This window comes from Lithobates pipiens, unplaced genomic scaffold, assembly GCF_037356315.1.
Source record: "Lithobates pipiens isolate NorthernLeopardFrog02 unplaced genomic scaffold, aLitPip1_a1.2 Scaffold_3, whole genome shotgun sequence".
In the NCBI taxonomy this organism is placed as follows: Eukaryota; Metazoa; Chordata; class Amphibia; order Anura; family Ranidae; genus Lithobates; species Lithobates pipiens.
The window spans coordinates 168004798-168022560 of record NW_027507790.1 but is presented as its reverse complement, the minus strand read 5'-3'; the positions used below and the strand labels follow the sequence as shown (position 1 = coordinate 168022560).

The following is a 17763-nucleotide window of genomic DNA, read 5'->3' as shown; positions in this document are numbered from 1 at the left end:
AACATGTTCCCAAAGATGAACTTATCCTTTAAGATATGGTTACCATTCTCCCTGTATTGAGGGGTCTGTTTATGGCAAACAATTTTTCCCAGTGGGCAGAAGCACTAACATATTAGTCCCACTGCGCAGATGCAAACACAGAGTTGTGAATTCATTTGTGCCCTGATGCTCCATCTTGCGCACTTGTGGAAATATTGTATGGTTGGGCAGCGAGAGCCCCCATATTAGTTTGATGCCTGCACAGCTCCCACTGCTGCAATGGAAGAGCTGGAGAGAAGGAATGCCGGCCCGCAATTGCCGGTAATAGAATAACATCTACACAGTGCGACTACATTTTTACCTGGACGTTTCAAGGAGGGAGAGAAGTGAGTAAGCTCTAAGGGTGCATTCACACCTGAGTGACTTGGAAACGCATGCAGAAACCTGCTAATAACATTCCAAAACAATAAATAATTGTTTACTAATTGCACCCCAAAAGGGTAGCAGTGACACATTTTGTCACAGGAAAAAACGCATGTCTCCAAACGCGCTCGGCTCAGTGCCAAAAATGAGTACTTCAGCTCTGTTGCCACGTTTGTCGCGTGACAGGCAGCCTTTTCAAGTCAATGGGCTGTCGTGCCAAAAAGACTGTCTTGCCAAAATACGCAAAATGCATCACGTTGCATCGCTCGGGTGTGAATGCACCCCAACACTGGCAGCCCTCTTTTTTTTTTTCCGCTTTTTGAATCGTGAGCGTTTGCTGCACCAACATTCATATCCAATAACCCTGTCATAACAAGTAAGCACATGTTCATTTTATTGCCCTTTATTTAAATTTAAATGTGATCCAATTACCATAATCCAGTGGGAACAGTTACACAGCACATATTTATTCAAATGAGCATAATCCTTTTCACGTTCCTAAACAAGATTGTTTTGGGGGGGGGGGGGTACAGCATTTTATTTGTTCAGTTCATAAAAATGTCCTTATGTTCGCAAACTTGTATTATGTATTCCATGAAAGACATTCTCAGTGCTCTTCACCATAGTAACCTGCTGCTCTATTTATAAAAAGGGATATATGAATCAACCGAGCCTAAGTTCTCCATAATGGAGCTATTTTTTATTGCAATCCATTTATTCGAAGGTTTGGTGGAAGTTCAAGAAAATAAATAAAAAAATTTAGTCGAATTGTTCTCAGTGATTACATAACTGATTTCTTAGTAACCTTGATTTCTTCTTTTCTCTCTTCTCAGTACAAAGGCTGTCAGTCGCTTCCACTCTCCTTTTATTGTAGAACATTACAGACATCTGAATCGGCTTCGGGAGCAGTTAGTCCTTGACTGCAATACTGAATGGCTACGTTTTCTTGAGTGAGTTCTTCAAACAGTCTAAACATTTATAGACCGTTTGCTTGTAGTGCTGGATTGCTGTACCAGAGACTAACATCATTGGTCCAGCAACAGAATGGGAGAGTTATTACGCTCTGGCTTGATATACACCAATCTTAAGAATGAAATGGTCTTTTAACATAAAACATGTGCCATGAAATCTTGGTATTAGGAGCCAAGTGATGACATTTGGATTAGCTCAATACACAACATAGATCACTACCCTCATTTCTGTATTCTCTGCCAGCATAGTATGAAATGCAACTGGCTGAGGAGCTCGCGTAACTAATGTCTTTACTGTGGTAGGGCTGTCCAAAACGCGCCATCCTCATTGGCTGAGATGTGCCATTGGCTCCCGCTGCTGTCAATCAAAGGCGGGGAGCCAATGAGGAGAGAGACCTGGTGGGGCTGCGGCTTGGCTCGGGTGCCACCATAGCAAGCTGCTTGCTGTGGGGGCACAACAGGAGGGAGGGACCAGGAGTGCCGAAGACCTGAGAAGAGGAGGATCCGCTGCTCTGTGCAAAACCACTGCACAGGGCAGGTAAGTATAACATGTTTGTTTATTTTTTAACAAAAAAAAACTAGACTTTATCGCTTAGAACTGCGGGTCACAGGCTTTTATCAAAAGTGCCCGACTATGCCCACCTTTTCTGAGCTGCTCCATTTATCAAAGCTTCTTTAAATAAAAAATAATCTATGAATGGGGTAGGCGGACCTCTCAATCAACCACCCCTCCTCCATTTATAGATCCAGTTTCATTCATAGAAGTTGTAAAATGGCTTCTATGACTGGATTAGCTGGACACAAAGGGCAGGTATAGTCGGGCATTCTTAATGGGAGTCTGTGACAGCTCTCCTAAGTTCCCTAAATCCCCGCCACACCAGAAGGTTGCAGCCGTAGTTTATGGACAGAGGGGATGTCCCCTAACAGAAGAGGCATCAGCACAAGGGACACGACCTATTGATTCTAAGTTACTGTATGTCCCTCATGCTGTTTTACATCCCTTGTGTGTTTATTTTTTTTGGCTGTATTTAGGCTTTAAAAGATAAGTTCACTTTTGAGAACATGTTACACGTTCCACCCATTTTTAGGGTGTAATCCGTTCTCACCCTTGCAGCCGCTGCCCACTCTGCCTCTAGTTAAAGCAAGCGGGGGATCTTCTCCCCCACTTCCTGTCACTATTTAATCACTTCAGCCCCGGAATATTCTATCCCCTTCCTGACCAGAGCACTTTTTGCGATTTGGCACTGTGACTCTTTAACTGACAATTACGCGGTTGTGCGACGTTGCACCAAAATTTTTTTCCCCCATAAATAGAGCTTTCTTTTTGTGGTATTTGATCAACTCTGCGGTTTTTATTTTTTGCACTATAAACAAAAAAACGAGCAGCAATTTTGGAAAAAACACATTATTTTATTTTCTATAATGTCCCCCAAAAATATATAAAAAAAAAGATTTATTTTTCCTCAGTTTAGGCTGATATTTAATCTTCTACATATTTGCGATAAAAAATCGCAATAAGTGCATATTGATTGGTTTGCACAAAAGTTATAGCGTCTACAAAATAGGGGATAGATTTATAGCATTTTTATTATATATATATATTTTTTTTCCTAGTAGTGGCTGCGATTTTTATCGTGACTGCGATATTATGGCGGACATGTCAGACAATTTTGACATATTTTTGGGACCATTGGCATTAATACAGCAATCAGTGCGATTAAAAATGCATTCATTACTGTAAAAATGTCACGGGCAGTGAAGGGGTTAAGTGTGTCCTAGTTTGTGTTCTAACTGAAGGGGGATGGGGACTGTGCAGGGAAGATAACAGATTGCTGTTCATACTCTGTATGAACAGACGATATGTCACTTTTCCCCTCAGAGAACCGGAAACTGTGTGTTTACACACACAGTTCCAGGTTCTCCGTGTCTCTGTGGGAGCCTGGCGGTGATCGAGACCACCGGGCACTCGCATGGGCGAGCGGGGGGCGTGGCCACACAGCGGCTGGTAGGCATGTGGTTAAAAAAGAACTGCTCTGCCCACCCGGCTGCATCATTTATTCAAATTTCTGTGACTGGGAAACTACAAGTAGCAACAGCTTTTAGTTCTCAATGAACTATCATAGTGCTGTTAGTACTCCTGGTAGTTCATCGTCTCTTCCTGTCAATGTATATCTGCCTGCCCATACGAGGTACAAGCAGATAGATACACTGACAAGTCTGCCGGAGTCCTGCATGGCACCCGTGATCTGATGATTGCGGGTGCAATGCTTTGCAGACTAAAAGTAAAAAAATAATGCACATTTTTTTAACTGCAAAAGATGTGCATTTATTTTTAAAGGTGAACTTATCCTTGAAGGGGTAACCAAAGCCATTTTTTTTTTGTTTTGGATAGCATGTGAAAGGGTCGTAACCCCTTTTTAGGCTCTTACTGGTGTTCCTGTTAGGGGGGGCTCTCCCTCCCTTAGTTCTGGTGGCCACTGTAGCCAGCACTAAAAGGGGAAAAAAATCCGAAATATTGGGTTGTTACCAGATCACAAATAGCTGAAAAATTCTTCCAAACTGGATACTGGTTTTGGTGACAACTGTGTAAAAATTAAATTTTCTCTCTCTCTGTTGTGTGTTAGACAGGCAAAGGCAAGTCTCTTTAATGGGAGACGGGTGGCAATTAAAAACCTTTTCCAAAACCATTTCCTACTCTAAACAAAAATAATGTCTTGGCCTTATTTTTAAATACTTTTAGCATTTTTTTCAATATTTAATAGTCTGTTTACCCCCAGCCACCCATATAACAGAGCTGGGTCTGCTCATGTTCACACTGCATAAACTGAGGCGACACAGACCTGTCATCCCCCTGCTCTGCTTTGATCAGCGGAGGATCGGCTCACAGATCCCATGCTGATTGGAATAGAAGGTGCTCGTGTGAAAGGGTTCTTGGAAAGACAATGTATTTTGTTTATGTTAAACATCTTCTGGTACTTTGGAGATATAAGCAATGCCGGATTAAAGATTTGTGTTGGGGATGTAAAATCCGCTTGCATAAGGAGGTTAAAGCGGAACTAAACCCATAGATTTAATTTTTTCCCAAAATGATTACATTCATGGGATTCCGTCAATACCTGTCACAGTGGCTTTACACTCTCAACAAATCTGTCAAGCCGTTAAATGGCTGGTGGCATAACTGTTCATTTGTGCAGCACCACGGCAAACAGAGACTAAGATGGCAGCCTGTCTATGAAGGATAGGAGGGTTTCGTTTCACTTTTAACTGCAGGCCAAATCAAAGTACCGTATATACTCGAGTATAAGCCGAGATTTTCAGCCTCTTTTTTGAGGCTGAAAGTGCCCCCCTCGGCTTATACTCGAGTCATCGCTGTCTGCCCGCTCGATCAGCGTGTCGAGCAGACAGACAGCGGCCATTCTATTCAAAAGCCGTTCCTCCGGCTCCGCCTTCGCCTGTGATAGGCGGAACACTGAATTTCCCAGCAGCCTGTGTTCCGCCTATCACGGACATCGTATCATCCTCGTACTACGGACGAGGATGATACGAAGGCAGTGATAGGCGGAACACAGGCTGCTGGGAAATTCAGTGTTCCGCCTATCACAGGCGAAGGAGGAGGCGCGGCTTTTGAATTTTACAATGGCCGCCGAAGAGGGCACGGGACGGAGGCAAGGCACGGCACGGCACGGCACGGCACGGCACGGCACGGCACGGCACGGCACGGGACGGGACGGAGGCAAGGCAAGGCACGACACGACGGCAAGGCAAGGCACGGCACGGGACGGAACGGAGGCAAGGAGGCAAGGCACGGGACGGAGGCTCGGGACAAAGGTAGGCTGGACACACACACACACACACACACACACACACACACACACACACACACACACACACACACACACACACACACACACACACACACACACACACACACACACACACACACACACACACACACACACATACACACACACACACACACACACAGGGATGGGTGGATGGATGGAGACACACACAGGGATGGATGGATGGATGGAGACACACACACACAGGGATGGATGGATGGACGGACACACAGGGATGGACGGACACACAGGGATGGACGGACACACAGGGATGGACGGACACACAGGGATGGACGGACACACAGGGATGGACGGACACACAGGGATGGACGGACACACACACAGGGATGGACAGGCATGTCTCACCCTCGGCTTATACACGAGTCAATAAGTTTGCCAGTTTTTTGGGGGGTAAATTGGGGGCCTCGGCTTATATTCGGGTCGGCCTATACTCGAGTATATACGGTACTCTTAATCAGTGCTTCACAACATTTTTTCAGTCAAGGCACCCTTTAAAATTATGGACAGTCTCAAGGCACCCTTTAAAATTATGGACTCAAGGCACCCCATTCTGAAATATATAAAAGATTTCAAATAGTTTTACATAATGCGGCAGCATCGACATGTAGGACACCCAACATTCAAGATGATTTATTCTTTCAAAGCAAATACACTTATGCAAACTAGTACTGGCTAGTATTCCAATATTTCTCTTCTCCCTCAGCTTCTCTCCATCACTCAGCTAATGTGACCCCAGTATTGATGGAGAAGGGCAGGGGGTGGTCAAACAAGGAAGCTGTGCAGGCGATCAACGCTGATGACCTCACTGGTTATTAGGACATCGGTAGCTGGAAGGTTCAAATGGTGCACAATAAAAACCTGTGGCTTTGTGTAACTAAAAAGCAGGCTTGATCCACCTGTGTACATTTTTGGGCCAATTTTAGGCATTTTTCCAAGGCACCCTTGAAGAAACCTGAAGGCTGGTCTAAATATACGCAGTGTCTCAAAGTAATGTTAGAATCCAGCTGCTATTACCCACTGGCAAAAGCCCAAACTGATCCAGGCCTTTAGGTAACTCTAGGGTATCACTTTCTTGTATGGCTACCATGATAGCCAAAGGTGCAGGGGCAGACTGACCCATCGGGCACTGCCCAAGGGCCCAGAGGAGCCAGTAGAGGATCCCATCAAAGGCTCCTCGGAATGAAGCCAATGCCAGAAGAAGTTCCTGCACTGTGCTTCACTCAGCGGAGTGGAGTATCCTCGACCCAGTGAGGATTCCTGTCGGCTGCGCCTGCCTCTGCTCTCTGCCTACATTTCTGGCTCACCAGCGTTCAATGTTTTTGATTCATCGGGGGAAAAAAACGCTAATAAACGCTATTGCAAAAAAAAAAGACTCACTGCAAAGCTACTGGTGTTTTTATAAAGTTATTTTAATGCCCAGTGTGCATGGAGCCTTATAGTGTTTTTTTTAATTATCGGTGCTCCCTGCGGAAACCTGCTGCTGAAAACTGCTCTAATGCCCCATACACACTATTAGGTTTTATGCTGGGTTTTTCCTTCAGATTTACCAAAACCATATAATATGAGGTTAAACCTTAAGAGTTTAAATTGATATGCAATCAGGCAGGCTCTTGCACTACATGGTTTTGGTAAACCTGAACTCAGCAGAAGTTTCTACATCCTGCTACACAGCGCTAAAATATTATAATTATATAATATACAGTATTATATGAATGTAGTATTGCATTAAATTATGATTTATTTATTTTTATTTTTTTGGGACTAAATTCTCCTTCTAAATATTAACAATTACATGACAAATACATTTGTCATGTAATAAATATGTGACAGTTTAGATCTCCATATACACAAATACGGTCAGGGTTTACTCTATATAGCAACGGAAAAATAAAGCTTTAATTTCACTTGTACAATAGTTCTCTAACCCGTTCATATATCTCTGTTATCAGAACGTAGCCTTTGGACACTACTGGTTTACTGTTAAATTACCCTAGAGAAGTCAGTTGGTGGAGAGTAAAATTGGTTTTATTAATCAATTTGATAGATGCTTCTAGTGATGTCAGTAACCATAAGGGAATTATTGTACACTTTCAACATTCTTATTTACTGGTAAAACGGCTATGGCGTATTAAACAAGGTAAAATGCAATTCTAATTCTGTTGTTTACAGAGCTCTATGTAATGTTGCTTTATGTCTTCCTAATATTTTACAGCATGTATAAGGTATTTACCATTGTCCCTTGCCTAAACATACAGATTGTGTTGAAAATATACCTAGGATTCCTATTTACCAACAGCTATTTATATAATATTTTAGTTTATATCTCAAACTTATCAGCCACTGCATGTTGCAGTGGCAGTGCACGTTGAAAGTGTAAAGTCCCTTTAAGATGCATTTATTTTTCTGCATGGAATGTAAGCGTACGCTTTATTGTGATCTTTAGGCAAACATCGAAAAAATAATTCTGTATGTGTGTAGCTATGTATATTTATATAGTGTGCCATTGGGGGATGTCTAGCTCAGTGGTAGATGCCTTTTCAGTGAGTATGTAAGTGTGTGTGTGTGTGTGTGTGTGTGTGTGTGTGTGTGTGTGTGTGTATGTGTATATATATATATATATATATATATATATAGTGCCTTGCGAAAGTATTCGGCCCCCTTGAACTTTTCAACCTTTTGCCACATTTCAGGCTTCAAACATAAAGATATAAAAATGTAATTTTTTGTGAAGAATCGCCAACAAGTGGGACACAATTGTGAAGTGGAACGGAATCTATTGGATATTTTAAACTTTTTTAGCAAATAAAAAACAGAAAAGTGGTGCGTGCAAAATTATTCGGCCCCTTTACTTTCAGTGCAGCAAACTCACTCCAGAAGTTCAGCGAGGATCTCTGAATGATCCAATGTTGTCCTAAATGACTGATGGTGATAAATAGAATCCACCTGTGTGTAATCAAGTCTCTGTATAAATGCACCTGCTCTGTGATAGTCTCAGGGTTCTGTTGAAAGCGCAGAGAGCATCATGAAGACCAAGGAACACACCAGGCAGGTCCGTAATACTGTTGTGGAGCAGTTTAAAGCCGGATTTGGATACAAAAAGATTTCCCAAGCTTTAAACATCCCAAGGAGCACTGTGCAAGCGATCATTTTGAAATGGAAGGAGTATCAGACCACTGCAAATCTACCAAGACCTGGCCGTCCCTCTAAACTTTCAGCTTAGACAAGGAGAAGACTGATCAGAGATGCAGCCACGAGGCCCATGATCACTCTGGATGAACTGCAGAGAACTACAGCTGAGGTGGGAGAGTGTCCATAGGACAACAATTAGTCGTACACTGCACAAATCTGGCCTTTATGGAAGAGTGGCAAGAAGAAAGCCATTTCTCAAAGATATCCATAAAAAGTCTCGTCTAAAGTTTGCCACAAGCCACCTGGGAGACACACCAAACAAGTGGAAGAAGGTGCTCTGGTCAGATGAAACCAAAATCGAACTTTTTGCCCACAATGCAAAACGATATGTTTGGCGTAAAAGCAACACAGCTCATCACCCTCAACACACCATCCCCACTGTCAAACATGGTGGTGGCAGCATCATGGTTTGGGCCTGCTTTTCTTCAGCAGGGACAGGGAAGATGGTTAAAATTGAGGGGAAGATGGATGCAGCCAAATACAGGACCATTCTGGATGAAAACCTGTTGGAGTCTGCAAAAGACCTGAAACTGGGACGGAGATTTATCTTCCAACAAGACAATGATCCCAAACATACAGCAAAATCTACAAAGGAATGGTTCACAAATAAACGTATCCAGGTGTTAGAATGGCCAAGTCAAAGTCCAGACCTGAATCCAATCGAGAATCTGTGGAAAGAGCTGAAAACTGCTGTTCACAAACGCTCTCCATCCAACCTCACTGAGCTCGAGCTGTTTTGCAAGGAAGAATGGGCAAGAATTTCAGTTTCTCGATGTGCAAAACTGATAGAGACATACCCCAAGCGTCTTGCAGCTGTAATCGCAGCAAAAGGTGGCTCTACAAAGTATTAACGCAAGGGGGCCGAATAATTTTGCACGCCCCACTTTTCATTTTTTTATTAGTTAAAAAAGTTTCAAAAATCCAATAGATTTCGTTCCACTTCACAATTGTGTCCCACTTGTTGGTGATTCTTCACAAAAAATAAAAATGTTATATCTTTGTTTGAAGCCTGAAATGTGGCAAAAGGTTGAAAAGTTCAAGGGGGCCGAATACTTTCGCAAAGCACTGTGTGTGTGTGTGTGTGTGTGTATGTGTGTATATATATATATATATATATATATATATATATATATATATATATATATATATATATATATATATATATATATATAGGGTGCAGTGGATCAAAAAACTATCGGATCGTTCCTCAGATCAGAGTCATGTATCGGATTATTTTTCGGATCAGCAAATAATAATTGAATTTGCAAAAACCTGTGAAAATTCCACCACCATATAGTCCCCACTGTAATATCCACGTCATCTCCCCCACTGTAATTTCCACATCATCTCCCCCACTTTAATGGAGAGTATGGAGCATGGCTGGGTATGGCTGAGCATGGCTGGGTATTGCAGAGTATTGGCAGGGTATTGCAGACTATTGCCAGAGTATGGAGGGATGTGACTGCAATTGTCACAGAGCAGCGCTGTGGGCACTACAGGTCCAGCTCTCAGTGCTGCTGCCATCTGATCTCTCCCCTCCACTGTACAGATCACTACACAGAGGGGAGAGAGGAACCGGATTACAGATTGGTGATGATCCGTTGCACCCCTAATATATATATATATATATATATATATATATATATATATATATATATATATATATATATATATTAGGGCTGTGAAAATTTAAAGATGAATTCCCCGATTAATCGTTAATTTTTTTGATCGATCAAAATTCTTTTGACCAATACTTACCTCTCTGCCGACTTCCCGGGTCTTCAGGGAGTTCCGCCGGAGATCCGGGGACGTCACCAGACTCCTCCCCCCTTCCCCAAGTGCCTCCGTCTGCTAACAAAGGGAAGGGGGGAGGAGTCCGGTGACGTTGAAGTTTTTGATTGAACGTAACATGTACGGGGGAGGAGCTACACATGACGCCAGCCGCTGCTGCCACCCTACGGAACTAACATGATTGTCAGCTTTACATGCTGTGTTTTTATCATCTTTATGTGAGTAGTTTGACTTTGAACACACACATTTAATCTTATACTTAAGCGGTGAGCACTTAGATCTTTTCTTTCTACCCATGACCTGAGATTGTGAGAGAAGTTTATGGCCCGTGTTAACCCTTTTGATACCCGCATGCATGACCACCTGTTTGCACAGGGGTCCATGCCATAAGGTGAGAGGGATTAGTTAGACCGGAGGTGGAGGGATTGTCACGCTACTGTGGAAAAAAAAAATACTTATTTCAGTGCTGCAGTTTGAATTTAAAATGTTTGTGTGAACTGTGTAGTTAAGTCATGGATTGTGGAACCTAACTAGTGTCAGGTGATTGTATATAGTGTATACCACATTTACCACTGACTTATGCAGACTTGCAATGCAAGGAGATCAGCTAAAAGTATTTAAATCTGTATGTGCGTTATAATTAATCAAAATTAGTCGATTAATCGATTAAAAAAAATCGATTAATGGAACACAACATTTTTAATCAGTAACAACCCTAATATATATAATATATAATATATATATATATATATATATATATATATATATATATATATATTATAGATATTTATATAATAAAGTGTATATATTTTAGAAAAAATTTACAAATCTGTAAGCAAGCCACTGTACAGTTACGAGGGACAACGCTCTTCATCAGGCTTATCTGGCTATGTGTAACGTACTATCATGAAACGCATACCTTTATCCCAAAAAAAAGAGTGTGCCACCACAAACATGCAACCCAATTATCCTTACATACCGTATGAGGCTTGACATGCCATATGAGGATTGGCATGTGTGGAATCCATTAATTACTACTTTTTCTCTACTGGTGGGATGAATGAAATGATCACCTTTGAGTACCAAACTACATTGAATGCAATTCAAACAGGGAAAACATCCCTTTCTTTTTCTACCCAGAAATGTAATTTTTGTTTCATGTGTATCGGTCCTAAATTCAGATTTGACTAAGGAATCCTTTAGAGTCTTATTACGCCAATAGGCTCTCATGGGGACTTGTTGCAAAATGTCAATCTGAGGATAGGACTGTTTCAGAAGGGGCCAATGTTTTTTAATGATATTAAAAATCTTTTCACTTTTCAGTGCAAATCTCATCCTCTTGCTGAATTAACTAAACCCTATACCTACTATGTGAAAAAACAGATCCATTAATAAACATATAAATCAAAAGAACCTAGTCAAACAAGAATTTAACTATAGAGTACACTGAAGATGGGAGGGGAATGACATATATATACCGCATGAAACATAATATCTTAAACTGTAAACATCTAACATCCCACGCCCATCTCCAGATGCACATCACTATCAACAATAAAGTCCAAATAATTATCAAAAGTGCTACATCAGAACATTATTTTCACATGATCATCATCAAAGTAATATTCCCAATCTCAACTTCCATGTCGTTTCCATGAAATCTAGGGAAAAGAAGAATATGATCATATAATCCCAATCCATTGATTACAGAAATAGATACAAGTCATAGTCTCTATTCATACCATTAGGATGAAGAGACTGTAACTTATTAATCCACCATACCTCACTTTTCTTGAGTTTTAAAATTCGGTCGCCCCCTCTTTTATCCCTGGATGCTTCCTCTAATACCATGAAATGCAAATCAGAATCTTTATGTCCTCTTTCTAGGAAATGTCTTGATACCAGTAAAACCCGGCTGTTTATGTCTTATCGTGCTGCGATGTTAAATATTTTAAAAATCTTTTCACTGTAACTATGAAACTGAAAAACAAATGATAATCTTGGTCTCTCCTGTTTTCCTTTTCTCAGAGTGCAAATCGCATCCTCTTGCTGAATTCGAATCAGCTCCTGTGTAATCATCCTCTTTGGGTAACCTGGTTCCTTAAAGTTTTGGCACATCTCCTGTAGTCTTGTTTGCCATACTAACTCATTACTAACAATGTGCTTAACCCTTAGTAGTTGACTTCTCACAATCGATTTAAACACATAAGGTGGATGATAGCTGTTAAACAAAACAACAAACTGTATATCTGGGCTGAACCCGATTATGTCCCAAATATCTGGTTCAAGGAATTTTTTGTTGTTGAGAACACACATACCCATAATACTCCTGTTTGGGAGAAATTGCAGAAAAAAGATACTTCTTTGGAACTACATAGATTGACCTTGGCAGAATACCTCGGGTACAGAGAATTCCAAGGGGTCTACGGATGAAGTATGTCCCTACACTTTCCAGTGATAATGATGAATATAAAAATACCTTCATGCAGATTCTGAATAAGTGTTCTTTTGATTTGATGACCCTTACCATTTCATTTTTACGTAAGGAACTGATTTTACTATTGGAACAATTTTCTAAAGTCGAACAGGATTTGAAATCATTGTTGACAGCTGAGGCATTCACTAAATGTAAGGATTTGGTGGATGAAAATGTGACTAAACATTGCTCCAATTTGGAAATAACAAAGAGGAATAAATTTGATCGTGACATCGAATATTATGAGCGTAATCAAGTTTACAGATGGCCCCGTCTATACAACCGACGAGGTCGCTTGGACTATGGAAGCACTAGGAGGGATGTTTCGGATAATTCCTCCACTAACACAGGCACAGATTCCGCCTCAAATTTTTTACAGTCAGGTCGGAGAGGAGGCCCCCCCCTCCCCCTGGTTGCAAACCAGATCCCGACTCAGTAGAGATGAAGCAGGAGGTCTGGATGAGCAAAGGAGATCTAGTCCATAACATATCCAGATGGGTTTTATTGTCTTAGGAGGTAGGACTGATAAATTGCGGCCTCTCCTTTTGTCCCAAAAGCTATTTAAATCCTTTTTTACTTGATTAAGACCTTTATAGATTGTTTTGTAAAATAAGGTGGAAGGTGCACTTTATTCAAAGACCATTTACATATGGGAAACCATTGGAGGATGCATTGAATTGTAAGACCCAGTGGAAACCTTTTGTTAAGGAGCTCTCTCAAGTTGACTACAGGGATCATATACCGAACAACCTGTCACAGAAAGAAAGGTTTGCTTAGAAAAACTTAAGCAAATGTGATGATATAGTACTGAAACCAGCTGACAAAGGGGGCGCACAGTAGTGATCATGGATCCACAAATGTATGAAGATGAATTAAGTTGTCAGCTAAGTGATCATACGGTATATAAAAAGGTTACTACTGATCCCACATGGGGTATAAGGAAACAATTGGAGAACATTTTGAAACCTGCACTGAAGGATGGGTTGATCTCCCGGGACCTATTTGAATTCTTATTACCATCCCATACACGGATTACAGTCCTGCATATGTTGCCGAAAATACACAAGGACAGTCAATCTCCGCCAGGACGTTCCATAGTCTCGGGGAGAGACTCTATCTTTGTTCCAACGGCACAACTTCTTGGTAAAATTCTGCCCCCCCCATTGTGAAGAACACTAAATGTTACATTAGGGACACTAATGACTTTTTAACAAAAATCAGGGAAGAACCCATATGCCATGGTGACGAAATCTTAGTCACTTGGGATGTTACAAGTCTATATACATCTATCCCACATAAGGCAGGGATTGATGCTGCGATTGGACTTATTAGAAATAGTAATGAGTATTCTGATGCCCAAGTGACGCTATTTGAAGTTATTCCATGTTGTGTTGTGTAACAATTATTTTTTGTTTAAAGAACAATTTTACATGGACTCCAATGTTGCCCCGCCATACGCCTGCTCATTTATGAATGAATTTGAACACAGACACATCTTTATTAAGGAATTGTTTCAGAGGCATTGCGCCACCTGGTGGTGCTATATAGATAATGTCTTTGCAGTGTGGCGGGGCAACATTGAAACCTTTGATGAGATGTTGAATGGGTTCAGCCCAGATATACAGTTTAAAATCAACATTGGTGGTAATTCGATTCCTTTCCTGGATGCAAGGGTCTGTATTGACCAGGGTCGTATTAATTCTAAATTTGTATATTAAACCCACTGATAGGAATCAACGTATTGTTTAACTGCTATCATGCACCTTGTTTAAATCAATCGTGAGAAGTCAACTACTAAGGGTTAAGGGCATTGCTAGTAATGAGATAGTAAGGCAAATGAGACTACAGGAGATGTGCCAAAAATGTAAGGAACGAGGTTACCCAGAAAGGATGATTACACAGGAATTGATTAGAATTCAGAAAGAGGATGCGATTTGCACTCTGAGAAAACTAAAACAGGAGAGACCAAGATTATCATTTGTTTTTCAGTTTCATAGTTACAGTGAAAAGATTTTTAATATCATTAAAAAACATTGGCCCCTTCTGAAACGGTCCTATCCTCAGATTGACATTTTACAACAAGTCCCCATGAGAGCCTATTGGCGTAATAAGACTCTAAGGGATTCCTTAGTCAAATCTGAATTTAGGACCAATACACATGAAACAAAAATGACATTTCTGGGTAGAAAAAGAAAGGGATGTTTTCCCTGTTTTTGAATTGCATTCAATGCAGTTTGCTACTCAAAGGTGATCATTTCATTCATCCCACCAGTAGAGAAAAAGTAGTAATTAATGGATTCCACACATGCCAATCCTCATATGTGGTATATATCCTCACATGCCCTTGTAATTTGATATATATATAGATGAGACAAAAGATCAAGGATAGAACAGCCCAACATTGCAGCACGATAAGACTTAAACAGCTGGGTTTACCGGTATCAAGACATTGCCTAGAAAGGGGACATAAAGATTCTGATTTGCTTTCATGGTATTAGAGGAAGCATCCAGAGATAAAAGAGGGGGTGACAGAATTTTAAAACTCAAGAAAAGTGAGGTATGATGGATTAAGAAGTTACAGTCTCTTCGTTCTAATGGTATGAATAGAGACTATGACTTGTATCTATTTCTGTAATCAATGGGTTGGGATTTTATGATCATATTCTTATTTTCCCTAGATTTCATGGAAAGCTTATCACTCGCCTCCTCCTTGATTCAGTGTCTGGTCTTCTCTCCAGAGCACAACCACCAACAGTTATGGCTTTGACCTGAAATGCAGGTGCAACAGCCATTCAGCAGACAGCACCATCTAAAGGGCTAGGTGATGAGTTGCTCGTTACACCTAAACTGAGCACCCTACCTGTCTGTGGTGTCTCCAACAACCTTGGTGCTTCTGTGTTCATGTGTCTCCTTTGATTCCAGTGACCCGAGTGCTCCTATGTTTTCAGTGACCTTGAGTATCTCCGGTGACCCCTGTTTTTTTTATTTTTATTAATAATCAGATGGTAGCAGAGATCTCTGTAAATTGGGTTTACATTGAAAACAAAGCAAGGAGTGACCCCCTTGAGTCCAACCTGATTATGTCATACACATGTCTCCATCCCCATGTATATATGTGGAAAAAAGGGAGGGTTGAAATTGAGCCCTTTTTTTATAAACCTGGGTCAATATAGGAACCCAAATGTACAGCTAATATTTATCTGGAAACATTCCTGGTATACTAAGATCAGCAATTGCGAGGCCCATGAAATGTTAAGCAGTTACAATTAAACCGATGATTCACTGCATATGCTGCAAATACGCAGTGGGTCCTCTGGTTAAATTACATTTTTAATGTCTTCAACATTTACCTGCTTATGGAAGTTACAAACCTATTATCAATGTAAGCAATGGCAGAATGTGAATGGGGTCCAACACCGATTAAATGAGAGAACCACAGTGGGGGTTCCCAGCAGTTAGCTGTGGGAAGCAGCCCCATTGAAAGCAATGGTAGGGTACAAGCTCCTTCAGTTAATTGCTGTCTGCGTCTAGACCCAATCACTGGCAGGTTATCATTGCATGAGTGCTTATATGTTAGTGGCCACAATTAGCTGCAGGAACCAGCAGAATCCCATTGCTTTCAATTGGGATGCCCTCCACAGCTAATCTCTAAAGCCCCATACACACTATCAGATTTTCTGCTGATTTTTTTCCTTCAGATTTACCAAAACCATATAATATGAGGTCAATCCTTAGGAGTTTCAATTTGTATGTAATCAGGCAGGACCTTGCACTACATAGTTTTGGTAAATATGAAGGAAAAAATCTGCAGAAAATCTGATAGTGTGTATGGGGCTTAAGAACCCTTCTCCCCCCCTGGGATTCTTGCATGTAGTTTGTGACGGGCCTATTTGCAGGTTTGAATGAAACCTTATAAATCAGGTGAGCCTAAATCCAGGCTCTTTTTGCGACCAGGTGCCCAAGGGATTTTAAAACAATTTTGTACTTGCTAAACAATGCTTTTAGAAACAAGAAGCAGACCCATAGACTGTTATACTGTATATCCACTGTTGAACTTACGTTTTTTTTCCATATGACGTTATAGAAAAATGCACGAATGCTTTGCTTTGGCAGGTATTAATTTCCTGCTACATGTGATCTTTCATTTCCTGGCATTAACTTGGTTACCATAACATACATTTTGTAGTAGTCTTACCTGTACACGATTCAAGTTTCTAATTAGTGTTTTATTTATAGCAAATTTGGAGAACATTATCATTCAGTGTCTAAAGCTGTTAATCACCTAGCAACTGCTGACTGCATTTTCTCTCTGGCGGAAGTAGCAAAACAAGGCGGTTATTGCAGGTAAATCAGTTTAGTGTCTGCATGTTCATTTTTGTATATTTTTGTATATTTAATATAATGTACTTTACAAAACAAACTGAGGGGAAAAAAAAGTGAGGGGATCACCCACAGCATTTGGATTTAAAATGTTTAAAAATTAGTTTCTGTAGAAAATTACAATAACCATAATTAAAGTACACAAGTTAAAATTGAAAATTAAACCCTATAGAGCTGACATTTAGTTTGCTAACAATAAATTAAAAATTTCTGTGAATTTGTTTTTATAAACGCGCTGTTTTCAAATTTTTTATCTTTTTTTTATTCTTTTTATTTTTTTGCATCATTGTGTTGATCATCTCCAGAATTTTCTCCTATCTATGCATGCATCAACCCCAGTGTCAATGGCACCACACTGCTTCAGCTTCCTGATGGTGACCATGATGGATCTTGCCTGTGCAATGAGTATCGACATGGGTCCTTATAGTCTCCACATTTGCTTGAACGATCTATAGTCTCCACCAGGGGTGCATGGGTACCTTCATGGTAGGATTACCAGGTGTTCTTTTAATAAAAGCTGCAGATTTAAAAAAACTTTTTTTTTTTTTTAAATCGCAGTAGCACATTAAATGTTGTATGGACTTTGAGTTTAAAACAACTTTAGGATGTATACAGGGAATAGAGCCGACCTGCCAAGTGCTCCTGTTTTTCATTCAATAATTATTGTATTAAAGTGATTTTCTATAGCCCC

The 17763-nt window shown here is 40.6% G+C and overlaps 1 protein-coding gene across 1 annotated transcript in view; it reads left to right on the top strand.

The window, feature by feature from the left end:
* Positions 1 to 17763, top strand: part of MSH3 (mutS homolog 3) — a 290671-nt gene that overhangs the window by 186325 nt on the left and 86583 nt on the right. The window contains exons 17-18 of the mRNA XM_077462464.1: positions 1236 to 1352; positions 16929 to 17036. Coding sequence (XP_077318590.1) covers positions 1236 to 1352; positions 16929 to 17036 — 225 coding nt within the window. The remainder of the gene's footprint in view (positions 1 to 1235; positions 1353 to 16928; positions 17037 to 17763) is intronic.